Genomic DNA, 26336 nt, shown 5'->3' on the forward strand with positions numbered 1-26336 from the left:
CCAAGATATAGCGATGATCTACTGATCTTGATGGGGAGCTTAGCTGTTATCGATAAGCGCTCAGCGCCAAAGTTGGCTTAGCCGCGGGTATCTCAGGGCGGAGACTCTAACCACCACCTTATATAGTCGGAGCTGTACCTGAATGACCTACCTTCTTCAGGTACGAGTCGCCACGCCCAATACGTTCACTCATAATCACCCGCAATTCGAACCATAATTCCATATACTCTCACAAAGAAAGACTACCTGCCTATAATGACGACCCGCTATCGCGTAGAGTGTAAGTAGAAGGACTCGTGTTCTAGCTTGCTTTATTTGTGCCCTCATCGCCTAACTCCATTGCGAAACAGATGCGCTGAAGGTTCGTCAACGATCCAGCTTAGCCCATTATCCGTGATAATGGATGTATTTATTTCCAAGGCATGCCAAAACTAACGGGAATTCTACCCTTCAAAGACCCATCGAAGAGATCAATTTGTACGTACCAAATCATCAGCTATAAGACATCCTCAGCTAACCGTCGATTCAGATAGAATGGGTCAAGGTACGGCACGAGCTCCTGATGCGATGTATACGCCCAAGCCCCACACACATGCTATGGTTTCGGACTGCGCTTATATCCGTAATTTTATGCATGAGGCAGTGATGCTGATATTGTTGTTGCATATAAGGGTCTTCTAGCTGTGCCATTCGTGCTACACTCACAACCTACGGCTATATTTGAAGACCGGAGACAGACGGTTGCCCAAATGGCTGCCATTGCACACAGACGTTATGCCGAGATCATGGGAGATGTTGAAGAGCTCATCAATGACCATAGTATGTTTGAACCCTGAGAAAATCGCCCATCCGTTGCCTTACGTGCTCTGTTTTCGAAACCTTTTCAGGAGCTTGAATGATCTACCCGACTGACTTACATAAGTTGCACATCAGAATGTTGGGAAGCAAGACCGCTCCAAACTTAAGCTGCTTGTCCCTTCTGTAGGAACATTTTTCACTCCGCTACCGCTCAAAGACGCCTTCATATTCCAAGATGCCCAACGATCGATCAGTTCGCGTCGATTCGTAGCGCCGTCATTCAACGACATCCGTTTGACCTTGAACACAGCACAGCTCATGAGCCTTTCCCGTAATGGGCCGCTACAGCTCGCAACATTTGATGGTGACGTGACTCTTTATGACGACGGGGAGTCTCTGAGCGCTGACAACCCTGTAATTCCACGCATTCTGCGTCTCATGCAGCGCGGCGTCAAGATTGGTATTGTGACCGCAGCAGGATACACCGAGGCGGGGAAATACTTTGATCGGCTCTCGGGGCTATTAAATGCTGTGAATGAGTCAAAGGATCTCTCAGCAGAGCAGAAGCGGAATTTGGTCGTCCTCGGGGGCGAGGACAACTACCTATTCAGATTCAATGCCAACGACCCTGCGCTGCTTTCCTGGATTCCGCACGAGGAATGGCTGATGGATGAAATGAAGTCGTGGAAAGAAGAGGACATTGGAATGTTACTTGATCTCGCCGAGAGCGCACTCAAAGACTGTATCGCCAGCATGAACCTCAAAGCGCAGATTCTGCGTAAAGGCCGCGCTGTAGGAATCATTCCCGCGCAAGGCCAACGCTTCGCGCGGGAACAGCTCGAAGAGACTGTCCTGGTGACTCAGAAGATACTAGAAATGTCTGAGGTCGGTCAGCGCATTCCATTCTGCGCTTTTAATGGTACGTATAATGCTCCAGTACAGGTTATCTCCTTCTATCGTTTCTTTCCCAGATATTTTGATGCAAGTATCTAAACTGATGTTTCTTGCCCAACGTAGGCGGCAACGACATCTTTGTCGACATTGGCGATAAGTCCTGGGGTGTACTCTCCTGCCAGCGATTTTTCGGCGGCATCGAAGGCTCCAAATCACTGCACATTGGCGATCAGTTCCTCTCAGCAGGAGCTAATGACTTCAAGGCTCGTCTGGCTTGCACCACCGCTTGGATTGCTAATCCTCTCGAGACGGTCCAGTTGTTAGACGAGCTTGAAGAGCTAGGAGAATGCCGTCAGCTAAATGAGGAATCCCTCAATGCACAGTAGAGTGTTCTCCTTTTACTCCAGTTCTGTCGTCAGCATATCGAGTGACCCCACTGTTCAAGTTCTTCAATCTAACTTCGCAAGGGGTAAGTGTGATGCAGTTCCCTGTCTACTGGACCTTTTCTGTTCTTACGCTTTTTGTGTTTCTAAAGCTCTTGCCATTTAGGAGCCACAAATTGTAAAGGTCCACTCCTTCAAATTTTTAAGCATGTGCGCCAATGGTTCTCTTCTTTTCTTCATTTTCACCACTTCTCTAGGCGAACATCTTTTCACTTTTCAGCTTTGTTTGATTCAACCTGCATCGCACTGGCATTCAATGCTTTCCTCCATCCAGCCATTTTTTTTTTCTTGCTTTTCTTTCAGCGTGTCTATCTTGTCTTTTCTAAAGCCAGCTCATCTTATTGTTCCTTTCATTTGTTTCATATTTTTACGCTACCGCGTATTCACGAGGACGTATTCACGAGGTAGTTACGAATAGCAATACTCCATATAGTAAAAATTTAGTTCCATATAAACCCGCAAATAACAACAGTTGTACTTGGATCTGATATACATTTTCGTCTTCTTGTTATTTTTTGAGTCTCTTTCTACCCGTACACTATACCGAATACATGTTTTCGACCCAGATGCTTCATCTAGGAATTCAAAACGCCATAGAAGTATTTAGATGAACGTAGCTATATACTCCCCACATGCTCAGAAGCATCATTTATTCGCGACGGCACAAAATAGCACTGTAACGCGACCCACACCCCATTCACTCATTCTGCATCTGATTTCCCTGCCTCCGCGACAACTTCAAAAAAGTCCCGCTCGCCGTGCTTGCCATGCCAGGCATGCGTTCCCTCGGCGGGACGACCACTAAGCCAGCCCCATCGTAGGATCAGAAGGTATTCGCCTCTTTCCGGGAGGAGCTGGATATGCAAGCGGCGGACACGGCCGGGATTGGTGGCGAACGATTTAGTAAGTTCGCCAAGTTGTGCGCTCGGTTCCCATGCGGAGTGAGCGTGATTATGATGATGATGAGCTGGAGATGGTGATGTAGGTTCCTTGACTTTTGAGTCGGACGAGGAGGAAGGAGAAGAGGAGATGACAGACGTAAGATCTATCGTGCAGGTGTGGCTGATGAAGCTTTCGAGTTCAACGGCAGATGCGAAGCGCATCGTACTCGGGGCACGCAACTTGAGTGGGGCGGTGGTGGTGGTCGAGTTGATGGAGACGCGATATTCTGTTCCAAGGGTAGGCGGATGGATATGTGTATAGATGGCAATCGTCAAGGAGGAGCCCGAAGGAAGGGTAAGATGTACGCTGGATTCGATGGCATTGAGTAAGGAACCGACGAGAGTTTCTGCAGAAGAGAAATCAAGTTTCTTGGTGGTTCCATTGGCTCGTAACGGAAAGTTGAAATTAGTAGCCAGATCGAATGAGAATTTGGTGGGAAACCCGGCGGACTGAAGCGGTGCGGTGAAGTTGTCGAGGAATGTCTGGATGGATTGCACCACACTGCGGTGCTGCAGATGCGTAAGGACAGGTCGGATGATGGAGTAGATCGGAGTTGCTTGCTTGCGGTCTGTGAGCGGCTGGGGGATTTCAGACCGCCGATGAAGGTTCTGACGATGTGCGTAGGAAAGGAGAATGCGAAGACATGTTACTATGGACTCGGCACGCTTCTCGAGCGGATTGCTCGGTGCTGTAAGCGGATCGGCGGTAGAATCATTTGAATCGTTGAGAGAGACTAGATCAATGGAGATTTGTTCGTCGCCCATACGAGGGAGATGAATGGTTGAACCGATGATGCGCACGCCCTGGTTCACTACGGTTCGTGCCTCTCGCGCAAGTTCATAGAAGAGTTCCTCTTCGTATACAGTATTGCGAGCCTGGAGAATACGGTCCTCGAGGGACGTTGGCTGGACGGCAGCTAGGCTCGGAAGTTGCGAGTATGCCACGTTTTGCGGTGAGGTTTCAACGCGCACTCGAATGGCTTTGGGTTGAGTAGAAGCAAGACCTTGGTCAAGCATGAGAGTGCCGTCTCCAATACGGCGGAGAGCGGCGAAGCCTCGGTGCTTGAATTCCGGTGAAGCTAAACCAGATGTCAGCCAACAAAACCATCTCGCAAATAAAACCCTGTGGATATTAACATACCTTCAGCAAAGCCGAAGCGGACCCCGAGAGTCCGCCCTTCACCTGGAACACGACAGACTGCCCACCCTTTCTCGCTGACCGAAAGCACCTGTTCCCAGTATCGCGCCTCGTGCTCCATCTCTTTCTCCAATCGGGCAGCGGATCTTAGAAGCGAGTCCGCAGAGGACTGAAGACCCTGTAGCTTCCAGCCCCGTGAAACAAGCTCTTGGTCTTGTTTCTCCGCGTCTGGTAATTGCGGATTTTGCACCTTTTCCATACCCAACGAGCCCTTGGGAGCATGCTGCTGGAGATACGGAGACATGGAGACCTCGGCCTGCTTCGGAGTGTGTTTCGAAAGGAGCAAGGAAACAAAGTCGAGCGCGTAGAGTGCTTCCATCTGGGCCTGCCTGTATGAGACATGCGAGTCAGCAAGCTTCCAGTCAATTGAGAGTATTTCACAACCTGCACTTACGAAATATACTTGACCATCTCTTCGCGGGCTGCTAGGACATCCTCTCGTCGGCCCTTGGCGTCGATAGGGTCGTCTTCCGCCGAGCCATTCTCTTCGTCATACGGGCGTTCTCCTCTGCCTTCCCCAGTGTCTATTTCGGTTCGTAAGCCATCTTCCGTAACACTTCGAAAATGACCGCGTTGGTCATTAATGCGAGCAATCAGAGAAGGCAGCGAGTCTGATCGCGAATCTTGTACGGGCGAAGGGCGTAAGGGTAAGGATAAGCCATCAGCGTTGAAATCGGATATGCCCGAGGTATTCATCATGGACAAAATACTGGAGCAATGGATCGCTCAAGTTGACCAGACCCGGTACAAGCACAAAAGTATGGAGCTGGCTCTATTCTGTCACCTTTGCACCAGCTTACTGTCACTGTTTTGACTGAAAGGGCAGCATCGGAGGACGGAATCGGGCTTTCGGAGGAGGAAGAAAGTATGGCCGCATTTCGGCCTTACTCCGTATAAGACAGCCATGAGAGCAGCGAATGCTACAAGTCACAAGACGATACTCTACCTACATCTCCCAAATTTCACTGGAGAATTCATCACTACGATTGGCTTCTGGAAAAATTCTTGCTTGAGAAATTCGATCTTTCTAGAAACTGAAGGTCCTGGTCCGGAGAATTCAGGATAACGCGGTGGTGGGGAGATGAGCAGGAGACCTTATCCCTGCAAGATCTTTGAAGAGTGGTTGCAAGGGAAAGTACGAGGACGCCTCTCCATTGCAAGCTAGGCTGGCATCTAATTATTTGAGTGTTACAATTGCATTTGCCGGCCATTCATACAGGATTGCGGCATTATGCCAATATTGCAGTAACTTATCAAGGGTTTCGACGACAACGGGTCCCGTCGGCTACCTCCGTTAAGCAAAGGATGGAGTTTCCCCGAGGTATAAACAGACATTATTAGTGCATGCATAAGTTAGGCACGGTATTTTCACACAGATACCGCTATGGTTTCGCGTACTTGCATCTTATACGGGCATTTATCACTGAACTATGTTGCGGATATCCATTATATTTGGCTCCGATCAGAAGCCATAAAACCAATGCCATGAGCCAAGGACACCATTGTTACTTTTTCTGCGAATACTTTAGAATAGAGCGCTTTTATTGTGCTTACGGTATGTGTTCTAGGATCTACTCCGTAGACACACCTCAGCAACTGTAAGGAATAGCTGAACTATTTATTATCGCTCTCAATTCGGTCTTGCCCCATTCCACTGAAATCAACGAGCTACGAGTATGAATGGGAAATTACCTCAGTATACGTAGGTTATGTCATCCTCCGTGGGTCTGTCAAAATTTGCAATCAACAGAGGTCAACTTGTGCCAAAACTTCCCAAGCAGCCGCTAAGCTCACCTGGCTCGATATGCTGTCATCCCTGCGTATAATTCTCAGTTTTACTGTAGCCAGATAGAATAGAGTCCACTACCAGAGGCACAAGGAGCGGTTATAGTAACGTGGAAAGTCTATGCGAGGCCAGGAACGGCTAGACTTATCACGTGGGATCTTCCCAGGCACAACTCTCATATGCATAAGCGACGATCGAGTACCGGTACCAGATTCTTTCAAGCTCAAAAGTATCCTCTGGCACTTCTCGCGTATCTATTCCCATGAAATCCACGTCAAAATCACCTGAATCCTCGCAAGAATCGGATGCAGTCTTTGGCGACGAGATCAGAAAGGTACTTTAATATCAAACCCACCTCGGTACCTCTACTGTATGCGAAAGATCAGCGCAAGGAGCCTTTTCTCCTGCCATAGCATTTGTCCTGTCGTGCAGCAAGGAAAAAAGTATTTGGTTGGAGGGGAAGGATTGCATTGTATGGACACAAAATAACGTGGCGTGTGGGAGAAAGTGTGTGGCAGTTCTATTCAGGATGTCAGGAACGACAAAAAGCATCTCATGCTGCACGAGGACAAAGAGTTGCCTGACTGCCTGAGCGTTTTAAAGGAAGAAGAGGGTGAAATAGGATGAGTGAATAATTGGTCTGCAGCCGCAGTGGGCAGACCAAAGCATTGAAGGCCCTGTCTGGGCTCAGAGCATTGTGCGCATTTATTCTGTTTGGGGTGCCGTGATGCCGTGTACCCTACGGAATATGTTTCTCTCTCATGATTTTATTTTATTTTATTTTATTTTATTTTATTTTTTTTGATTTTCTTTGCTTCTGCATGAACCAATGCATGCATAAAGCAATAGTTCTTGTAATTATTGCTCTATTTCAGTGCAGCCTACAGCAGTATAGTAGGTAATTATCTGCAGGTCGTAACACGTTTCCTGCCAATTGTTTGTGATGGTTCGTCGTCGTCGTTAGGTAGTTGCTTGCTGCCATGCTGGGATGACGTCGGTTGGTTGCTCGTACGATGCTCACCCAACCGTCCGATCATCTGCGCCAACGAGACCAAAGCTCCACCGAACTCGCGCCTAGAGCTTTTGGTTCGACGGTTCCGCCAAAACTCTGTAGCAGGAGGAGCTACGACGGCCACTCTCACTTCCTGCCCCGCCACGGAACCACTCACCCCTCCTTTTGCTCTTTAACTCCCCTGACCTCACCGTCTCTACGCACACGGACGTCTGACGAGTTTTGAGTGAGCGAGCAGAGGTCTTTCCTCACCATCCCAATTCTTCCTCTCCCATCTCAATTCATCATCTTTCATCCTCTCATCACTCTTCCCTCCCCCCACATTTTCCCTCTCTTCCTCAAAACCAAGAATCAATTTCTCTTTTCATCGTCGAGGCTGAGAGAAACAGAACTTGAAGTTCTTCTCTCCGTCTTCATCCTCTTTATTTTTACGAAACAAAGGAAGCAAGGCTCAATTGTGAGCATCTAACAGAAATCATGGCCCCGACTGCGGCTCCTCCGCCTCTCCCGGGCAAGAAGCGCCGTATTGGTATGATGACCAGCGGTGGTGATGCCCCCGGTATGAATGGTGCTGTTCGGGCTGTTGTCCGCATGGCCATCCACAAGGGCTGCGAGGCCTTTGCTGTTTACGAAGGTTACGAAGGTTTGGTTCAGGGAGGTGACTACATTCGTAAGATGGAGTGGGAGGATGTCCGAGGCTTCCTTTCTGAGGGTGGTACCCTCATTGGCACTGCTCGTTGCATGTCCTTTATGCAGCGACCCGGTCGGCTTCAGGCCGCCAAGAACTTGATCACCAAGGGCATTGATGCTCTCATCATTTGCGGTGGTGATGGCAGTTTGACTGGTGCTGACCTCTTCCGGAGCGAGTGGCCCAGCCTGCTCGAGGAATTGGTCCAGAAGAACGAGTTGACCACCGAGCAGGTTGAGCCTTTCCGTCACCTCAACATTGTCGGCATGGTCGGTTCCATCGACAATGACATGTCCTCTACCGATGCCACCATTGGTGCTTACTCTTCGCTCGCCCGTATCTGCCAGGCCGTCGACTTCATTGACGCGACTGCCTTCTCTCACTCCCGTGCTTTCGTCGTCGAGGTCATGGGCCGTCACTGTGGATGGCTCGCCTTGATGGCCGGTATCAGTACCGGCGCCGATTTCATCTTTATTCCTGAAAACCCTCCCGAGGACGGCTGGGAACAGGAGATGTGCAAGATCGTCTCCAAGGTAAGTCTATTTGACACCTTTTGTCCGATGATGATGATGATGATGAAATGCTCACCTGAAACGATAGCACCGTGCTCTCGGAAAGCGAAAGACCATTGTCATTGTGGCTGAGGGTGCTCAAGATCGGCACCTCAACAAGATCAGCTGCTCCAAGGTCAAGGATCTCTTGGCGAATGACCTTGGTCTCGATACCCGTGTCACCACCCTCGGCCACGTTCAGCGTGGTGGCCCTGCCTGCGCCTATGACCGTACTCTGGCTACCTTGCAAGGTGTTGAGGCTGTCGAAGCCGTTTTGGACGCCGGCCCGGAGACGCCAACTCCTGTCATTTCCATTATCGAAAACAAGATTTGCCGCCAGCCTCTGATGGAGGCTGTGAAGCTTACTAAATCAGTCGCCGAGGCCATTCAAGCGAAGGACTTTGTCAAGGCCATTGGACTCCGAGATGCCGAGTTCAAGGAATATCACACGGCTTACGTGACAACTACGGCTGCAGATCAGCCCCATCTCCTTCTCCCTGAGAACAAGGTAAATTATTACCCGTTATATCAATGCTGGATGGCAAAGAATTCTTGCGCTAACAAATAACCCTTTAGCGGAAGCGCATTGCCATCATTCACGTTGGTGCCCCCGCCGGTGGCATGAACCCCGCAACCCGTGCCGCTGCCGCCTACTGTTTGGCTCGTGGCCACAAGCCGATTGCTATTTCCAACGGCTTCCCCGGTCTTTGCCGCCACCACGATGACAAGCCCATTGGCTCCGTGCAGGAACTGAAATGGCTCGACGTTGAGGGCTGGGCCAGCCGTGGCGGTTCCGAGATTGGTACCAACCGTGGCCTTCCCTCTGCGGACATGGCCAAGACTGCTGAGTGCTTTGAGAAGTATCAGTTTGACGGTCTCTTTGTCATTGGTGGTTTCGAGGCATTCACTGCAGTTTCTGAGCTGAGAAAGGCTCGCGAGCAGTACAAGGCCTTCCGCATTCCCATCGTCACTCTGCCCGCCACTGTCAGCAACAACGTCCCTGGAACCGAGTACTCTCTTGGTAACGATACCTGCTTGAACGCTCTCATCGATTACTGTGATGCTATCCGGCAGTCTGCCTCTTCGTCTCGTCGTCGTGTCTTCGTTGTTGAAACGCAAGGTGGTCGCTCCGGCTTCGTTGCAACCGTCGGTGGTCTTTCAGTCGGCGCCGCCGCCGTCTACACACCCGAGGAGGGTATCAATCTCAAGATGCTTGAGCTGGACATTGACCACCTTCGGGATCAATTTGCCAAGGATCGCGGTCAAAACCGTGCTGGAAAGCTGATCCTCCGCAACGAGCGCGCCTCGGACGTGTATACGACCGAGATCATTGCAAACATCATCAAGGAGGAGTCCAATGGCCGCTTTGACTCGCGATTCGCGGTACCGGGACACGTTCAGCAGGGTGGTATCCCGTCACCCATGGACCGTGTACGTGCTGTCCGCCTGGCTGTCAAGTGCATGCAGTACCTTGAGGATTACTCGCTCTCTGGTGATGATCTGGTGGCTGACCCTATGAGCGCCACTTTGATTGGTGTCAAGGGTGCGAACCTGGTGCTCTCGCCCATGAAGCAGCTGGAGGAGCACGAGACTGACTGGCCCGCTCGGAGACCTAAGAATGAATTCTGGCTTGGCCTCAAGGACATTGTGGATATTCTCAGTGGCCGTTACAAGGTGCATCACCCCGAGGCCTAAGCAGTGGTTGTCCGAATTCTTGTAAACCTATTCCCCTCTGAAAGATGTTCATTAGATAGCTATTTTCTTCTTCTTTATTATTTTGAGTAGTCATGATGATGACGCGAACCGTCTTATGCTTATGAATTGATGTATGACGTTGGACGGAAAATATATTTCTTTTATTCATACATTTATTCTTCTTTGGTTCCTTTTTAATCCAGATAGGAAAATGCGTACAAACATCTACAACCTTGATATATTTTTCTATTCCATAGGCAAATGGTCGTGAAAATGCGTGGTCATGAATTGTTTGCATCAAAATGGTCCGTTCGACCGAAAGTGCCAAATGCGAGAGAATGACGTCGCCAAAACAACCGTAGCAGATAATAGCACCACTCAAGAGCTCAAGCACTCCGTCCGGCATATTACTGCGAGATCAATTCATTGCCATCAAGGCTAATTGTAATAAAACTTTCCAGCATGTCTCCCACCGCCGCTGGACCGGCTCTCTCAGGGCGACTCTTCGCAACTACATGCCGCAATTGCCGATTCCAATTATCCTCATCCGCGATTAAACGTGCCGAGATCTCGCCCAGCAAGAACGGGATTGCAAGCCGAAGATATATCTCTGCACCCTATGGATACACACAAGCCAAGGCGCTGGTATATTCGAAATACGGTGAACCCAAAGATGTTCTAAGGTATGTCTTCTCAAACACGCTTTGTTCTACCTTCTCGCGGATTCACAGATTAGAGAGCTACAACTTGTTCAAACGCCCTCACAATTTCCAGTCCTAATCCTCCGTCGGGAGTTTTTTCTTCTTCTTCTCTTTACCTACTGACGAATTGCCATCCCTATATAAAACAGTCTGCACAGCCATTCCATTTCTCCCGCCTACTCCAACCAAGTCACCATCCGCTTCCTCGCGTCGCCCATCAACCCCGCAGACATCAACCAAATCCAGGGCGTGTACCCGTCCAAGCCCGCCCTGTCACAGGCCATCGGCACCGCGGTCCCGTCCGCCGTCGGAGGCAATGAAGGCGTCGCCGAAGTCGTCGCGGCCGGGTCGGGCGTCAAATCCGTGCGGCGCGGCGACTGGGTGATCATGAAAAAGACCGGGTTCGGGACATGGCGGACACACGCGCAGACCGACGAGGCGAACCTGTTCAAGATCGAAGACAAGCAGGACCTGACCCCCTTGCAAGCCGGCACGGTCTCTGTCAACCCGTGCACCGCGTACCGCATGCTCAAGGACTTTGTGCCCCTGCAGCCGGGGGACTGGTTCATCCAGAACGGCGCCAACAGCGGCGTCGGGCGCGCGGCGATCCAGCTCGGCCGCTCGTGGGGGCTCAAGAGCATCAACGTGATCCGGGACCGGCCTGGTGGCGGCGTCGAGCAGATGAAGCAGGATCTCCTCGACCTGGGCGCGGACCAGGTCGTGACGGATACAGAGCTCATGGAGCGGGGGTTCAGTGACCGCGTCAAAGAGTGGACGAATGCCGGGCGCGAGAAGCTTGGGCTGGGGCTTAACTGTGTGGGAGGCAAGAATGCCACGGCCGTGGCGAAAGTCTTGTCCCCCGGTGCGCATCTCGTCACGTATGGCGCCATGTCGAAACAGCCGGTCCAGCTCCCCACGGGCTTGCTCATTTTCAAGAATATCTCGTTTGATGGCTTCTGGGTCAGCAAGTGGAGCGATGCCCACCCGGACGAAAAGTACAAGACGGTCCAGGATATCCTGCACCTCACGCGCACCGGACAGTTCAAGGATGTGCCCTTCCAGGAAGTCAACTGGGATTGGGATACCCCGTTGGATACCCTCAAGGAGGCGGTCCAAGGGACGCTTGAGGGGTTCCGGCAGGGTAAAGGTGTGTTTGTCTTTGGCGAGACGTAAAGAATAAAAGCGTAGAAGCCTGGCGGAAAGGGCGGGAAGGGCGAGTCTGAGATGAGCATATACCAGTTGCAGATAAATTACGGAAGCAGTTTCGGTCTTTCAAAGGGGTTAATGTCATCAGCTAAACATGTCATTACGTTAAGCACAATATCAACAGAAGTATAAACACAAATATGGGACTGATGATACGGCAAAACATGTGGTGACGTTTAATAAGTGACTTGGCTGCGTCGCGAAGGATTCGCAGACATAAAGGAAGAAGATTTGTCATTAAATCGATATAATCATAACTAGGTCACATAACATCTGAGTGTTTGAGATGTGACAGCTAAAAATGAAATAACAACCATGCACCTAGACATTAAGATATCCCCATACCAAGTCAGGAAGATTAAGTCGTAGAAGTGAAACGAAGTCGTAGGATTGAAACAAATAAAGAAACCAAAAGCATTATTCCAGTCAATTGAGGTTTGAACGTATTTGGGGTCTAGATCAGATCAGAAATTTGGGGTATCAATAACGCCAGTGGTCCGCTTTGTTTTTTCCTCTTTCCTTTTGTACCTTTTTTTTTCTTTCTCTTTTGTTTTTCCTCTTCTCCGTCAGAGCCGTTTGTCCGGCGCCTTGAATATGTTTTGGTGTGGTCAAAGGCGTGCGTTCTGCAAGGAATGCTTGGGACCATTTCTCTGCCGATCTGCATCCTTCGTACCTTCCGAAGTGAGGCTCCGGTTGTGCGGTATTCAAGGAGGTGCGTGACAATAAATATTTGGAGGAACAGACATGAAGAAGCGAGTTCAAGTACCGAGCTATTTGATATCCTTGAACAGATCATCTGCGCTCAAACTTCCACCGTCGAGCGTTGCGTCGAGCGAAGGCAGCGTGGGCGGTGGCGTTGCGGGTCGTCTCTGTGCTGCGTGCGTGCTCTGGACATTGCGTGCGGCCTCGCCGAGCGGTTTTCTCGGGACAGAGTATGAGGTAGGTGAGTCCGGTGTTGTAGGGGTATTCTTCGATGCGGGCGACGAGGTGGGCTGGTTCTTGGACTCGTGATGGTCTGACGACGATGAAAGTATATGTCCCCAGGACGCCGACTTTCGGCGGAACCAGTTTCCGCTCTTGCGCTTCGATATTGTCGACGGCGGCTGCAGCAGCGTCGACGAGCCATTGGACGAGGACGCTACGCTGGGCGCTTTCATAGCCAAATTGTTCCTGCCGGGTTGGGGCGAGGGAGTAGATGTAGTAGCACTAGTGTTCTTTCCGGCTCCAGCTTCGTCCTTGGGATTGGTGTAGGCACCATTGAGCGAGCCAAGAGACAAGAGTTTGCGGACTGACGGCGAAGAAGACGAAGTCGGTGATGACGACGAAGGGGCGGCGGAGAGCGACGTCAATGGCCTTGATGATCCGGATTTGGCGGTCAAGTTTGCTTCATTGCTCGATCTCCCGTCATGCAATTGACCTGGTGATTGCGGCGTCGCAGGGGAAGACTCGGGAGGTGGAATATCGGTCCCAGCAGTTAAAGAATAGTCAACTGGTTGTATGCTCGGGAGCTTATAGTTGTTTCCAGCGCCTGGCGAGCTTGTGGAGCTCCTGCCGGTGGCTGCAGAAGGCGGCGCAGGTGCGGAAAATACTAGCCGCGACTGGCGCTTTTCCTGCGGTGATGATGCCATTGCTGATGCAACAGTCTCGTATCAAATGTGATGGGGGGGTTTGCGGCCAAGCTTTTTTTGGGGCCCTAGAAAGGTTGTGGTTCTTGCTTCGACGAACTAAGAAGCAAGGGGTGCAGCTTGACGGCGATAATTTATCGGCTCGTAAAATGGTGAGCTGCACGTACGTGTAGTGGTATCGGGGGTAGTAAGGGGTCAGTAAGAGGACTAGCCAATGCTTTTGACGTCAGGTACGTGATCAGGCCAAAAGTTCCGAGATGTGTCTCGTGCGGCCCTTTACTCCAGATGCTAGACTGAGGAGCTGTTTTCTTGCAAACCGGTCGGCGCAGTTGAATAAGATTGAAGTGTGACGACGGCGACAAATCGAGCGTCGTCTCTTCTGGCCTAGATTGTAAAATATCTGCTCCTGCAGCTAGTGGTGATGACCAAAGATTCCCGCAATGAACGAGTGACGCAAGCACGAGAAGAGAGGAGAGGCGGTGAGAATGGCGGTAGAGAGGTTGATGCTTGTCCAGTGCAGGTTAAGATTTTGAATGAATCTTCTTTACTTCGCCAATGCAGCACAATTACCACAAATAATAATACAGGAATGCATAAAATCGGAGAATAAATTGCTTTCACAGTCACTTCTAACTGAAGTCCAACTCGTTTGCTCGTGCAATGCCGAGTGCGTAACCACGCTGCAAATGAAGTAATCCAGTTTCCCAGAACAGCTAGCTATCTACGCCACGTGTTTCTCCAGCGCCAGATCCAATTACCGGAAGAGAGAGATTCTGGACATAACACATCTATTCCATAATTTGTTGCAAATGTGTGCATAAATTTACCTTGAATTTTTCTGTATGGCCAATTTGGAAAAGGGGTAATGTAGTACGGCATACGGTAACTTATGCAGGGGTCCCGGATTTAGTCAGCTGCTCAAAGCAAGCCACGAGGGTCTGTGCTGAGCTCGTGGCTTCACAACATGCAAAACAGTGCGCACAGGCTTCACCTAGGGCAACAATCGTGATGATGATGTTGCCATTATCAGATGGACTCAATAATACTTATAATCAAATAATAATAATAACAACAATACAAGGCTGATTTGGTCGTTAAATCCACATCTAGTCATAACTTTTATCAATCTACTTCGTAAAAACCCCAACATTCGTCATGACAGCGAATACCACACAGCATAAATGCGATTCTAGAAGAATGGTATCCAGCCAATATACATGGCAGCAAGCTTACTCGGATCTGTTGCTTGCTGGATAAGCGCATCGACATGGCCTTCGATCGATAAAGGCACTGTTTGATCCATAAAGAGACCCCTGACCTTACTTCGCACCGAGTCTAACACCTCTTGTGGCGTTTCAGGGACCTTGATATTAGATCTCTTCTGCTCCGGGAGTTAGCACTGCAAATCCACAAGCATCAACCACTGGACTAATCTTTACCTTCTTTCCAATAAAATCCGTAGTAGGATCATGAAGGAATGTCTCCAGAATGGTCATCAAGGTATCCTGATGCTGTCGAAGTACTCCCATGGTCAATTCGCAGGATTTACGAAAAGGTCCTACCCGAGTCAGCCATTAAGTTTCTTGAAAAAACCAAGAGATGGCCTTATCTTACCCTCGTAGCCGTAGGCGCCGAAAGCGTCAATCATATTGTGCGTCAGCCTGAACGGGACCAATTCCGGCTTCTCAAAAGTCAAACCCTATCGCATGTGAGCCCAAGTCTAAGGGAATTATATTCACAGAGAAAGAGAAAGAACCCTGATTGAAATACTGCTTACCTTGTCGAATAGACAATTGAAATCCACATGAAAAGTGCCGCCGTTTCCTTCAAACAGTATATTTTCTCCGTGACGATCGCCAAGGCTGGCTGAAATGAGCTTAAAGTCTCTTTCACAAATCACCCTATCGAACTTACCCGAGGACATATCCAACAATAGACATGACAGCACAAGACCGAGTATATCTCAACCTGGCTGCGAACCACGCATCGGTTTCGGGAAACATGCCTACAAACCACTCGTGGAATACAGACGGAAAACTAGCGTTGTTAGCATGCGAATGCGCCTGAAAGAGAAATACAGTGCTAACCTTGGAAGTATCTTATCCGTAAAAATGGAGACATCGCTGCAGGCATCATCCAGAAGTTTGCGCAGTTCAACATACTAAATATGGCGCACGAAAGTCAGCTCCTACTTCCTAATACGGAAGGGTCGAAGGTGAAAGCAACAGACATTAACGACGACGTTTTTTTGTCTGTATATTTTTAGAATGATGTCTCGAAAGGCTTTCAGGTTGTCAATCCATTGAATAAGGCCGCACTCCTCATTTAACGGTGTCACTGCATATGTTTTGATGTCTGAAGAGAAAAAAAAAAGAAAATCAATGTCAGCAAAGGAAACTTTGGCTTGATCTTGAGCAAGGGAAAACCTTACAAAGGCGTCGTTTGCTTGCTTCAGCGTCCTTTTTGAGCGCTCGATTGATCATGCTATCGAATTCCATGAGTCTTTGATCCTTCCTCAAGTCATCCTTGGGTTTGCAAAGCAAGCCATATACACGACCATCGGATCCTTTGACTGATAATTTGCGCGGCCTTTGAAGGGAGTTGAGGATAAGGACATCATCCAAAAAGGCTGTAGTTCGTCAACTATGAATGGAGGAATGGGACAAGTGGGAAAACCAACCATGGACAGTAACAGTGTCCCTTGAAAAGGCCCGATGACTTTTTATATTTGCATTTTCCGTCATTGTTGGAAGGCTCGCCGATAGCGCGCTTTCAATTGGCATAACCAACTGGCAAGGAACGACTTTGTGAGAAAATCCTAGATCCCTTGAAAGACTGACGTTTGGTACTTTAGCTTCGACCGCTGCTTCGCATACGTTCAGGAGTTGTTCAGAAAGCTTTTGCCCTTGATTGACCAGCTTCCTGGGGTCGATAGCCGCAGGATCCACCTTTTTCTTCGGGTATTCCTAGAACACAGCTTAGCATCTTGCTGGCCATCGACACGAGGGAGGGGGGCTGAATAAAGTGTGAATATCCATCCATACCTTTATTCGATTTATGCAGACAAGGCCTCTTGACGCCCGTTCCCGTGATGACGACTTGACCACGGCAAGAACAGTCCAGAGGGCTTGTTGCGGGTGTGCAATGACGACTTTCACGATAATATTTACAAGGATCCCATATACCTCAGAATGTGGATGGCAAATTCGGCTCACCAATTGGGAGAGGGCAGTATAAAACTATAAAAAAAAATGGTGTCAGAGAATCAGTCTAAACATCATCGCAGGGCCAAGCTCGTTTACCTCATATGCTGGAAGTCTTCCAACGAATTTTTCGACTTGCAGGTTTAATTGCTTGAGGATTTCCCTGCGATGCTTTTGCATTTGTCGATCGAATTTTCTGCAGGTACTGTAAGCAAAAAGGAATGCTCGAATTGAGGACATTGAGGAGCATACTCATCAATATCGAGGGATATCGGCTCGTCAACCCGCGATCCCGTATCCAGCCATAGTGTCAAAAGCTTTGGCATCGTCTGAAAGATATATTTCGCCCCAAATTGCAAAGATCGCAAAAAATTCTCCACTACAAGTTTCGCAGTTTCTCCACTTAAGCTGTCGGATATTTAGCTAAAGCTGCATGATGGGCGCTTGGGGGAGTGCATACTAGGAAACACCTTGCTTGGATATTGGCAGCGCTGCTTCAGACTCCAGGAGCTTGTTATAATGTTTGCCCAGCTGGTAATGAACCTTTTCCCATCTAGAATGCTAGGTCAGTATCTATGAAAATGGAATCTATGAAAAATTGCTCACCTAGGGTAGGCATCAGCGGCTTTCCAGTATTTCTTCGCCAATTCGGGGGACGGCGTTTGACCTGCAGTATCATGCCATTTTGCAAGCAAAAGATATGCCTGCTTCTGTCAGCAAATGAATACTAACAGCAGGGCTTATGATCGGGCTCAGGCTCACTCTCGCACTCAAGAGATTTTGATGACGGCCCCTTTCGCCGCTATAAGCGTTATTTGGATGCTCAACTAGCGATTTCCCCTTAGGAGTGAAGGCATTGGCCGCGATTGCACCCTCAAGGTTCTGAATGGCTTTTCGACGATGTCCTTCTTTCCAGAGAAGCCGGCAATGCTCAATGGTAGCCGAGCTGTCGCCCAGCTGAGATGCGCGAAGTACAGCATTGAAAGCCTGGTGTGTGAAATTGCCTTTACGGGCAAGTTTTGCGCTTTCCAGCCATTGAGAAGCCAAATCAAGGTTTGAGAATTTCAACCTGGGCTGTTAGTAATCTTTAATGATACTTCGAAAATTTGCACGTGGATACCTACATTGAAAGCTCCATTGTTGCCCGACGTATTCCAAGAAGATACTGCTTATCCAGGGAGAATGCACCCAGGACATCAAGTCGATGATTGAGGTTTTCCATGAGTACTTTGGTGTTCTTCTCTCCATGGGTCGATACCCCACTTATAGCTTCCAGCTCGGTGAGTACGTGGCATTTTAACATTATATCGTGACAAGACTGAAACGAGGAGATGGTTGCCTCTGACAGCTCGTGGCTAAGTTCTTCGCGGAATTCTTTAATGGTCGCAGTAAAATCTTCCATGTCTTGGCGGCGCAGAGCCAACAAGGCACGTCCCACGCCAGTGTTAAAAGTCTGCCTTGAGATTTGTGACTCCGACGACAGATACTTTCCTAATAGATCCCATCTACCTGTGACCCATGAAGCCTCAACAGCAAAAGGAAGTATGCGCGGGTTTGCAGATGACGGAATGTTGCTTCCTTCGACATGTTTTAGTAAGAAGTCTAGCCTTTGTTAGTCTTCATTCTAGTATTTTGAGGGGACGAGCACCTACCATGCCGACCTGATTCTTTCAAACAGGACAGTAATCCAAGCTGGACTTCAATATTATTCGGCTGTTCGCTCAATAACGCTTCATACCAGCTTTGGGCGGCAGTCCATCTCCCAGCTTTGCGATGTTCCAAAATCTGCTGGTCAACATCAAGTACGGGAAGATGGGCCGAAATACCCTCGATACCGTCAGGCTCGTCTATTTGGGTATAGATGTCTTGAAGCTTTTCGAATAGGGGCTCTAATCTCCGCTCTTCCGAATTGGTACCCAACTTTTCTCGTTCTTGGCGAATGTATTGCTCCCAGTAAAATAGAGCGCGGGTGAAGGACCGGCAGTCTATTGCTCGACGAGAGACGATTTCGACTGGAACTTCAGACAAAATCCGTTCAACGCTTCGAACCTGTGCCATGCCAACTTCGTCCTCGAAATCAGATTGTCGGCCTGTTCTCATGAGCGTGTACTTTGAATTTGAGATCTGTTTTTTCTTTTCCTGAACCCATCTCGAGAAGTAATCGAGTACACGAAAAACGCTCTAATGAACAGTTATATATGATGGATCCTCAAGCTATAGAAATATCATTACTCACCTCACTGCAATATTTCAAATGCTCTTCCTCAGATCTAGTGGTGGCGCCTTTAGGAAGGGAATAGCCCAATACAACATGAAACTCAGAGCTGATGTCCTTTATCTGTCGCTCCGTACCACTGATGACGACGTTCAGTGCAGCAAATGGGAGCAGGAAGTTCGCAATGGACAAGTCTTGCGCACGAATGATTCGGCTGCATACAGAAAACATTTTCCGCGCGTTCTCACCGTTGCTCTTGTGTAAGAGATCTAATACAAATTCCCTCAGCCAAGCACCATGGCTATGCTTTCGTGTATATATCGGATATCTTCGTTCAGGATTTGCTGGTGCGGGCGTCAAAACATATCTTGACGTCAAAAAAGGTGTGAGAGTATCTTGCACGGATTGTGGTAATGAGGTCCATCTCCTCCAATTAGAGTGAGACTGTGTATCGTGAGATCTGAACGTCACCGTTGAGTGTAACCCGCAAAAGTGAAGTAACTCTTGCATGGCATATGCGAGGAAGCCTTGCGCTTGCGTATTGGTTGCTGACAGGAAAGCCTTTACCAAAATTTCCTCCAAGAAAAAGAGGACAAATTCAACGGTTTCGTCGGCTGCTTCGAAATTTGAGAGCACAAGAATGTCCCGTTTCTCCAGGGGAGCCTCAACTCGATTGGAATCTAAGCAACCGATCAAGCCAATACACTCTGCGCAGGTGCCAGCTAATGACGGCAAGACTTTATTGAATCTTACGCATGCATTGAGGATCGAGCGCATTAGCTTGGCAACGACAGGATCCGGTTGCTCGCTCACTGCGGTTTCATGTAGAAACGTCGCGTTCTTCCGCAGGAAAGATACCAATTCCACTAAAGCTTGTGACACAACTGCCAAATTCTCACTCTGACACCGCTCACTGAAAGCTTGAAATCTCTCGCCCAAATCCATCGTGGATTTAATCCGCTCTAGCTGAGTGTCGAATTCTGCTAATTCATGTATCGAGCTTAAAGCAGGTAGAGTTTCACCAAAACGTTCGATTAGAGAATTATGGTGATCCAGAAGCGATTCCACTACTTCGTAGGCCCTTTGCCGCATGGGAGGGTTGAGCAAATTCCAATACTGGAGAATGACAGAAAATGTTGGATCCAATAAGGATTTTATCTCCTGTTCGTCGAGGATCATAACCATCGTTGCCCATGTAGAAAATGCTTGATCTCTTAGATCATCTACATCTAATGCTGATTGGAGGCACGCACAAATCTATTAACGATTAGCCAGAGAATGGATGGAGGACAAAGACACCGTGCGAACCTGAGGTAGAGCGTTTGCACAATGGCTTTTGGAAATTCTGATCATTTCCTCTATAGCTTTGAGACATCGTCTTTTCTCCAGCGACGGCTGCCTTTCCTTAGCGTCGTTAATGATCTCTGAGAAGAGAGACATAATTCCCAAAACATATGTTTCAAAGAATGGGCCAAGGAAATTGGTTCTTTTCCCTTGGCTAGTTTGGCTGGGTTTTGAATGAACAAGCTTCGCAACAAGTTGAATCGCCTGGTGTATCTGCGAGTAGACAGCTGATCAGCTTAGTTGGGTCTCTTAATAGTTCAAAACACATACCTTAGGTCTGACCGTATCATCTCCCTCGCCAGCCGCCCTCAACAGTTCATATGTGAGCGTTATGGGGTCTGAGGCAACAATGTCCATAAAATCGGCCCCTTGAAGATCAGGTGACGCCCGGTAAAGGAGGGCCATAGTCGTTTTTTCAACGTCTGTTGATGGGTGAACCAGCAACAGGGCTAATATGGCAGCTAGGTTGGATTTATCCAGACACAGAACACGCACAGAGACACCCCGCGCTTGAGCGATGCGTTGTATGAGGTCCGATCTTTGGTGTAAAACGAGATAAGGTAAAGTATATATCTGAGTTTGGATGAGAAGGTCCGACACTTTGATAGTAAAAAGATCCGACAAAAGCTGTGCGATCTGTGGGCGATTCTGTAGATCTTTTACTGCTGCGATAGCTACAGACCTCCAGAAAGGCCTGAAAAAAGCCCGCGGCGTGAGCCCGAATAGCTGAGACAGCCTCAAGATCTACTGATCTTCAGCATTTATTTACGTACACGCTAAATTTGAGACAAACCTGATTATAAGCAGAACCATGAATTAACAAATTCGTGTGTCCTAGGTACTCCACGAGTTGCAATAATACAAGATTTAGTTCTTCGTCGCCGGCAGCTCTTTACATGCCATCAGCTCTATGCATGACGCAAAGTATAATTTTGAAACTTACGCGGCAATCTGCCCACAGGTGAGGACACAGCTTTCGTGAAAGGTGAGTTCGCCCTTCTCTTTGATAGCCCGTAAAAGTTCGAGTGCAGCTAAACGATTTTTTCTGAGAAGCCCTTCTTCGATCCCGTCGCGTAAAAATACAGACAAAAGTCTCCTATGCATTCATTAGGGTCTGACCACACATCTCTACGGTTCACATACCCCGCAGCAATTCGCAGTTCTCTCAAAGAGCTAAAGTGCGACTTGAGACACCATTGTCCAAAGTCAGATTGTCGAAGATCCAAAAGACTAGAGCTAGGCGTATGGCTCAGAAGCCTTCGAAGAGAGAGCATAGCTGCAACTCTTTCTCTTGGCGACTGAAGGAATCCCGGAGTCTGCATAATGGTTGAAACGATGCTGAGAAGCATATCACAATGAGAATCTTGCCAAAGCTTCCTAGGAAGTTTGGAATTAGGTTGGTCGTCACAAAACGAGCATCGACCATTCGATAAATCCCCTTTCTTTTCACCCAAGCCCTTCAAGGTTCCTGCTCCGGCACAAGTTACGTATCCCATGTAGGACAATGCCCGTGTTTTGTCTTCCTCAGACAGCTTTGCATAGCAGCCGCTGGGGGAAAAAAAAATTAGCTATCTCTCTCTTTAGCATAATTACTTCCAAACCTACATTGCGATTTGATCAAGGCCGTCAAGATCTGTTGCTGTCTGGCCTCCTAGTAATGAAAACAGTTTATCGACCAAGGTTGGCATGAAATTAATGTCATCTCTTGATGTGAAATCAACATCGTGACGTGCACGCTTTGAGGGCCTTGACTCCTGAATCTCAAGGCCGTTGCCGTTGCTTAACTCTAGCACAGAAAACTTGGAATGAAGCTCTTCATCAGCAAATTCCGAAGCTAGCGCTTCCTGCTTCAGTTGCACTTCGTCGTCCAGAAAAAGTCCCGGTTGCCGTTGATTATGATGCAGCCACAATTTTATGATGAACTAATAAAACTTTAAGCACAAAGGGGGCCGGACGAGATAACAAGAGTCATACCTGTAATGGTTTCGTCAAATCCTTCACGTGAGAGTCGGGCTTGTAGAGCTTCCCTATGGGACATCTCAGGCGCTCTTCAACACACGGCCTAATGGCCGATTGTTTTCGGCTATAATCCAGAATATCAATCAGAGAGAGACAGAGCAGCCTTTGTAATTGAGAATCCAGCGCAAGAGATGGAATTCCCAAAATGTATCCCACAGCGTCAGCAACTAACAATGTTGCCTTGTCAGGTCGTAAGGAAAGCGGTATCATGGCTGTATCACTTGCTTGAATCTGATGGATGAGCTTGAGAAATGATACATGTATCTCTGTTTGTCTTTCGCCAATGCTTGGCTCCTCTGACCACCATTGTAAGCCACGAAGAATCTTGCCGAGACAGTCCAGAGTCCAAAGCACATTATCTCCAGCGACGAGAGCGTCAATCTCATGTCTTGTCCTCGCATCGCTAAAAGAAAAAAGGGTTTCTAGCATATAAAATGCGATCACCGTAGCCTGAGCGGGATTTGAAATTTGGTTCTTGTGATTCTGTGAAAGACACTCATCGGAGACGACTTTTGAGAGATATTCGACCAAAGAGATGCTGGACCTTGTATCCGCTAGTCGGTTCCAATCATCGTTGCAGCATAAAAGTCCTTGTTTTCGTCAACAACTCTTCACAACTTCATGCTCAAACCACTGGAAATGCTTGCCTTGAACACAGACACAGTAACTGCGCAGAACCTTTATAAAGGAAGGCCAAAGCTTCACTCGACCAGACGAACTAGAGAGTATTACTGATAATAGGTCTTTAAGTCTGTCTAGCAATGTCGCCGCTCTTGGCTGACCCAAAAGATTCCATATTTTCGGAAGAAGACTGACATAAAGTTCGACCGATATAATGCTCCCTTCTCGGTTGTCGTCTTTGTAAAAAATAACTTCAGGATTTCTTCGAATGACTGAAGAAATTACTGCTAGGCTATCATTGGCCCTGGGAAGTAAATGCGTCACATCTCGAAAAGGATCATGTTGCAGGAGAACATCTAGGCCCGCACGGGTCACTACGCATATCAGCTTGAAGCTAAACTTGATATCGAGTTCAACAGAAACATTTTCAGCGGTGAACGCATTCTCGGAACTCAAAATTTCTCGGAGTAGTTGGTCAAAATTCTCCTGTTCTCCAGGTTGTGTATGAGAACCCGTAGCAGACAGATTATCCACTAGTTGGGCAGCAATGGTTGATGGGGGTGGCTCCGCTCGAGAGCTACGCCCAGTCATTTCAGTCCCTTTAGACCGAGAAACCAGGACATCGTTGCGAGTCATTCCTCAGAGGGTTATCTGACAGGCATTATCAAGGATTCAAACGGCGTAAATTCGACATGAAACACGAACCTCGATTGATCGCGATACTGGATCGCGTGCTCACGTGGTTGAAAGAATATCAGCTTAACAGCTCTCAAGCGAAAGCGGCGGTAGACGTATCATCGGGTCCAAAGCGCTTAGAGATCTCAGCCGTTAAGGTCATTACCGAGCCTTAGCGCGTATATATAGACGGTAAAGCCGATGGTCGGCTAATAATTAAGGTGATATTTCAGTGGAAAAGTCGAAGCTTTTTCCACTATACCAAGAGTTTCTTGTCGATGGATTTGAGACCTTTTTATCTCGAGTGGAGTCATTGAAAAAAAGCTAGATTGGATGGAAATTCAACTATGATAGAACCCAGTATATCTCGCGAAGAAATGGAACAGCATGAGAAATACATGGGCGAAGCCCTTGCCATGGTGTGTACCGTATACCTTGTACAAACCAAGCTCGATATGACGAGGCTGAAGATAACCTTCTGCGTACAGGCGGAACTGGCGATCTCAAATGATGAGACACCAGTGGGTTGTGTCTTTGTACATAATGGAGAAATTATCGGACGCGGAATGAATGACACAAATAGATCCCTCAATGTAAGCCTTGGTAAAACCTTGATCTTCTTTCGAATTTTCCTCGAATTGAGCGTAGAGGAAATTGGCAACAGTATTAAATAATAGAAAATAGGGAACCAGGCACGCCGAATTTGTGGCCATTGAAGCTATTTTACGCGATCACCCACTAGAAATATTTCAGGAAACTGATCTATATGTAACGGTCGAGCCATGCATTATGTGTGCCTCGGGTCTTCGTCAATATGGAATTCGATCTGTTTACTTTGGCTGCGCGAATGACAGATTCGGTGGCACCGGTGGAGTGCTCAATATACATTCAGAGTAAGTCATAAAAACCAATGCTTCTTTTCGGTCGCCCGGTTGTTAATTTGACGAAGCTTCAATCTGGATCCTCCATACTTTGTCCAGGGAGGAATTTTCAGAGAAGAAGCCATCATGTTACTGCGCAAATTCTACATCCAGGAAAATGAGAAAGGTGGGTTCGAGACTAGACTTTTCCAAAAGTTGGTAGCTTTATCAGGATTAATACCTCTTAGCTCCTGAGCCAAGACCGAAGAAAAACCGGGAGCTCAAAACAGAAATCGCTCCATCAGAGACGGGAAAGCAGCATCCTTGAGTATCACAGAATGGAAGATGGTCGACCGTCTTTCGCAACATAAGAAATCACAGCCCTGTGCAGCAATGGCATTCCACGCCCACAGCGATATCCATCATCTAACCACTCATCGCTGAGCTGTTCCTTAGTTTAATGAACCCTGAAACTCTCGCTCGCCGAGTCTAGCTTGGTGAGGAGAGTAGAGCTGTCAACTAGCTATATTTTTCGGGGGCATCTAAGTCCTACTCCTCTCATCGTTCACAATTTAACGAAACAAAGCAAAGCACGTATGGCTGCAATCGTTAACAGCTTATCCTTACAGTACAACAAATATGAAATTGCTAACAAGGCAAGAATTGCAAAAATTTCAGCATAATTTATTTTCGCTGGTATTGCACCCTTTCGTTGTACATGAATGAACGATGCTCTGTAGAGGTGGATTAAGAAGAGGAGGGAAAGGTCTGGCGGTCGATGCGTTTAACATGTATCTTCAACACCTCCAAACTCAGGGACCATTCAAGCTAGATTACGGATTTCTGCCGCTTTGCTCCGCTTCCAATTCGCGTTCAGCTTGCTGGTAGTATTTTGCGGTGTCAACACCATGCTGTTGCTTTGCATTAGCGCCTGCATCGTTCTGGATTTGATAACACTTACTTGGTCGTGGTTCACGAAATTGAACCAAGGAAGGACATGGAGGAAAAGACCCGAGTATCGCGAATTGCGTGATGCAGCTCCTTGCATGTATGGTGATAAGGTAGAAGTACCATATAGAGGTTCGCCTTTCTTGACCTTGTCCACCATTTCACGCATGTCCATGTCCACCTCCCGCTTATTTTCTGTAAAGCCGTAAAACCGCACTGAAAGTGTGAAGGCGTTAATACAATGGGGACAGGATCAAAAGGGTTATATAAACCTACAAATGGATCTTTGGTAATGTATCAAGAAGCCGGCGCCAGCAGAAACGGCACACGTCAGCCGCATGATCGGGGCGAACCCCCCTCTCCCAACATAAGAAGGTGAAATCTTTTCCCAAAGAAGCATGAGTGCTGGACCAAAGGCGAAGGTCGCCGCTCCAACAGCATAATCCGATGGACGAGCATATCTGAGAACTCGTTTAAAATGTCTGCCGGAAGGTCAATAGCTGTTCTGTGCGGGATTGCTTTTGAAGCGGTAGAAACCAGTTGGTAGAACATACGGGTCACTATCAATTAACTATTGCAGATTACGTTAATTCTTGCGGATCTTCTGAGAAGCCTTAGAAACATACCGGATAGTCCGTCGGGATCTTCTTGGCTGGGACGAATCGTCGCTGAGAGTCCGCCATGACGCTATCTGAGGAGATACTAATAGTGTGGAGGTGGAGGTTATCAACGACACACCGACCCCAGTGCGGGTAGTTTAGGTTGGGAGTATTAGTGTCACCGTGGGGGAGTAGCCAGTGCCAAAGCACAGTACAAAGGTACAGCTACTCTGAGTGGTTCGCCTCCGTCTCGGTCACACCATAGTCCGGGGATGAAGGGCACCGGTAAAGCCGAGGCCTGTCAGTGGAGTTAC

General features: G+C 48.2%; 8 protein-coding genes across 8 annotated transcripts; 4 read left to right on the plus strand and 4 right to left on the minus strand.

The window, feature by feature from the left end:
• The first annotated feature begins 141 nt into the window (after positions 1 to 141).
• L228DRAFT_247060 (IMP-specific 5'-nucleotidase-like protein 1) lies at positions 142 to 2292 on the plus strand. The gene is made up of 8 exons (XM_018332551.1): positions 142 to 280; positions 351 to 361; positions 457 to 477; positions 530 to 544; positions 672 to 819; positions 923 to 1717; positions 1816 to 2161; positions 2242 to 2292. The coding sequence occupies exons 1-7, from the start codon at positions 256 to 258 to the stop codon at positions 2076 to 2078; spliced, it is 1278 nt and encodes a 425-aa protein (XP_018188249.1). The 5' UTR covers positions 142 to 255; the 3' UTR covers positions 2079 to 2161; positions 2242 to 2292.
• A 190-nt stretch (positions 2293 to 2482) lies between these two features.
• Positions 2483 to 5113, minus strand: L228DRAFT_247063 (hypothetical protein). Its single transcript, XM_018332552.1, has 3 exons — positions 4669 to 5113; positions 4218 to 4603; positions 2483 to 4155 (listed from the first exon to the last, which is right to left on the minus strand). The coding sequence occupies exons 1-3, from the start codon at positions 4971 to 4973 to the stop codon at positions 2837 to 2839; spliced, it is 2010 nt and encodes a 669-aa protein (XP_018188250.1). The 5' UTR covers positions 4974 to 5113; the 3' UTR covers positions 2483 to 2836.
• A 2436-nt stretch (positions 5114 to 7549) lies between these two features.
• Positions 7550 to 10006, plus strand: L228DRAFT_210837 (6-phosphofructokinase; the record flags this gene model as incomplete). The annotated part of the gene is made up of 3 exons (XM_018329868.1): positions 7550 to 8293; positions 8361 to 8819; positions 8888 to 10006. 3 exons carry the CDS (start codon positions 7550 to 7552, stop codon positions 10004 to 10006), a joined length of 2322 nt encoding a protein of 773 aa, XP_018188251.1.
• A 462-nt stretch (positions 10007 to 10468) lies between these two features.
• On the plus strand, positions 10469 to 11880 carry L228DRAFT_210866 (NAD(P)-binding protein; the record flags this gene model as incomplete). Its single annotated transcript, XM_018329870.1, has 2 exons — positions 10469 to 10689; positions 10857 to 11880. The coding sequence occupies 2 exons, from the start codon at positions 10469 to 10471 to the stop codon at positions 11878 to 11880; spliced, it is 1245 nt and encodes a 414-aa protein (XP_018188252.1).
• An 803-nt stretch (positions 11881 to 12683) lies between these two features.
• L228DRAFT_238615 (hypothetical protein) lies at positions 12684 to 13541 on the minus strand (the record flags this gene model as incomplete). The annotated part of the gene is made up of 1 exon (XM_018331064.1): positions 12684 to 13541. One exon carries the CDS (start codon positions 13539 to 13541, stop codon positions 12684 to 12686), a length of 858 nt encoding a protein of 285 aa, XP_018188253.1.
• Positions 13542 to 14616: 1075 nt separating this feature from the next.
• L228DRAFT_247070 (hypothetical protein) lies at positions 14617 to 23649 on the minus strand. The gene is made up of 26 exons (XM_018332553.1): positions 22967 to 23649; positions 22275 to 22909; positions 21906 to 22222; positions 21444 to 21848; positions 21244 to 21396; positions 21094 to 21190; positions 20571 to 21044; positions 20265 to 20513; positions 18978 to 20213; positions 18394 to 18922; positions 17866 to 18343; positions 17504 to 17810; positions 17348 to 17445; positions 17202 to 17294; positions 16994 to 17149; positions 16841 to 16937; positions 16583 to 16777; positions 16219 to 16504; positions 15970 to 16167; positions 15769 to 15893; positions 15626 to 15699; positions 15453 to 15575; positions 15316 to 15400; positions 15153 to 15237; positions 14978 to 15096; positions 14617 to 14919 (listed from the first exon to the last, which is right to left on the minus strand). Exons 1-26 carry the CDS (start codon positions 23574 to 23576, stop codon positions 14728 to 14730), a joined length of 7416 nt encoding a protein of 2471 aa, XP_018188254.1. The 5' UTR covers positions 23577 to 23649; the 3' UTR covers positions 14617 to 14727.
• Positions 23650 to 23843: 194 nt separating this feature from the next.
• L228DRAFT_134228 (cytidine deaminase-like protein) lies at positions 23844 to 25076 on the plus strand. The gene is made up of 5 exons (XM_018329112.1): positions 23844 to 24034; positions 24104 to 24208; positions 24300 to 24508; positions 24565 to 24662; positions 24724 to 25076. The coding sequence occupies exons 1-5, from the start codon at positions 23963 to 23965 to the stop codon at positions 24801 to 24803; spliced, it is 564 nt and encodes a 187-aa protein (XP_018188255.1). The 5' UTR covers positions 23844 to 23962; the 3' UTR covers positions 24804 to 25076.
• Positions 24911 to 26179, minus strand: L228DRAFT_134217 (hypothetical protein). Its single transcript, XM_018329111.1, has 5 exons — positions 26050 to 26179; positions 25978 to 25994; positions 25700 to 25905; positions 25437 to 25639; positions 24911 to 25386 (listed from the first exon to the last, which is right to left on the minus strand). Exons 1-5 carry the CDS (start codon positions 26104 to 26106, stop codon positions 25309 to 25311), a joined length of 561 nt encoding a protein of 186 aa, XP_018188256.1. The 5' UTR covers positions 26107 to 26179; the 3' UTR covers positions 24911 to 25308.
• Positions 26180 to 26336: the final 157 nt, after the last annotated feature.

Source organism: Xylona heveae, assembly GCF_001619985.1.
Source record: "Xylona heveae TC161 unplaced genomic scaffold L228scaffold_5, whole genome shotgun sequence".
Lineage (NCBI taxonomy): Eukaryota > Fungi > Ascomycota > Xylonomycetes > Xylonales > Xylonaceae > Xylona > Xylona heveae.

Coding starts and splice junctions, on each gene's coding strand:
- L228DRAFT_247060 (XM_018332551.1), top strand. CDS start 256: ATGACGACCCGCTATCGCGTAGAGT. Junction 820..922: donor AGAGCTCATCAATGACCATA/GTATGTTTGAAC, acceptor GACTTACATAAG/TTGCACATCAGAATGTTGGG. Junction 1,718..1,815: donor TCCATTCTGCGCTTTTAATG/GTACGTATAATG, acceptor TGCCCAACGTAG/GCGGCAACGACATCTTTGTC.
- L228DRAFT_247063 (XM_018332552.1), bottom strand. CDS start 4,973: ATGATGAATACCTCGGGCATATCCGATTTCAACGCTGATGGCTTATCC. Junction 4,604..4,668: donor GAGATGGTCAAGTATATTTC/GTAAGTGCAGGT, acceptor TGTCTCATACAG/GCAGGCCCAGATGGAAGCAC. Junction 4,156..4,217: donor CCGCTTCGGCTTTGCTGAAG/GTATGTTAATAT, acceptor CATCTGGTTTAG/CTTCACCGGAATTCAAGCAC.
- L228DRAFT_247070 (XM_018332553.1), bottom strand. CDS start 23,576: ATGACTCGCAACGATGTCCTGGTTTCTCGGTCTAAAGGGACTGAAATG. Junction 21,397..21,443: donor GAACTGCGAATTGCTGCGGG/GTATGTGAACCG, acceptor ATGAATGCATAG/GAGACTTTTGTCTGTATTTT. Junction 18,344..18,393: donor GAAAGAATCAGGTCGGCATG/GTAGGTGCTCGT, acceptor AACAAAGGCTAG/ACTTCTTACTAAAACATGTC.
- L228DRAFT_134228 (XM_018329112.1), top strand. CDS start 23,963: ATGATAGAACCCAGTATATCTCGCGAAGAAATGGAACAGCATGAGAAA. Junction 24,209..24,299: donor ACACAAATAGATCCCTCAAT/GTAAGCCTTGGT, acceptor AATAGAAAATAG/GGAACCAGGCACGCCGAATT. Junction 24,663..24,723: donor CATCCAGGAAAATGAGAAAG/GTGGGTTCGAGA, acceptor AATACCTCTTAG/CTCCTGAGCCAAGACCGAAG.
- L228DRAFT_134217 (XM_018329111.1), bottom strand. CDS start 26,106: ATGGCGGACTCTCAGCGACGATTCGTCCCAGCCAAGAAGATCCCGACG. Junction 25,640..25,699: donor ACATTACCAAAGATCCATTT/GTAGGTTTATAT, acceptor TCACACTTTCAG/TGCGGTTTTACGGCTTTACA. Junction 25,387..25,436: donor ATTTCGTGAACCACGACCAA/GTAAGTGTTATC, acceptor GCAAAGCAACAG/CATGGTGTTGACACCGCAAA.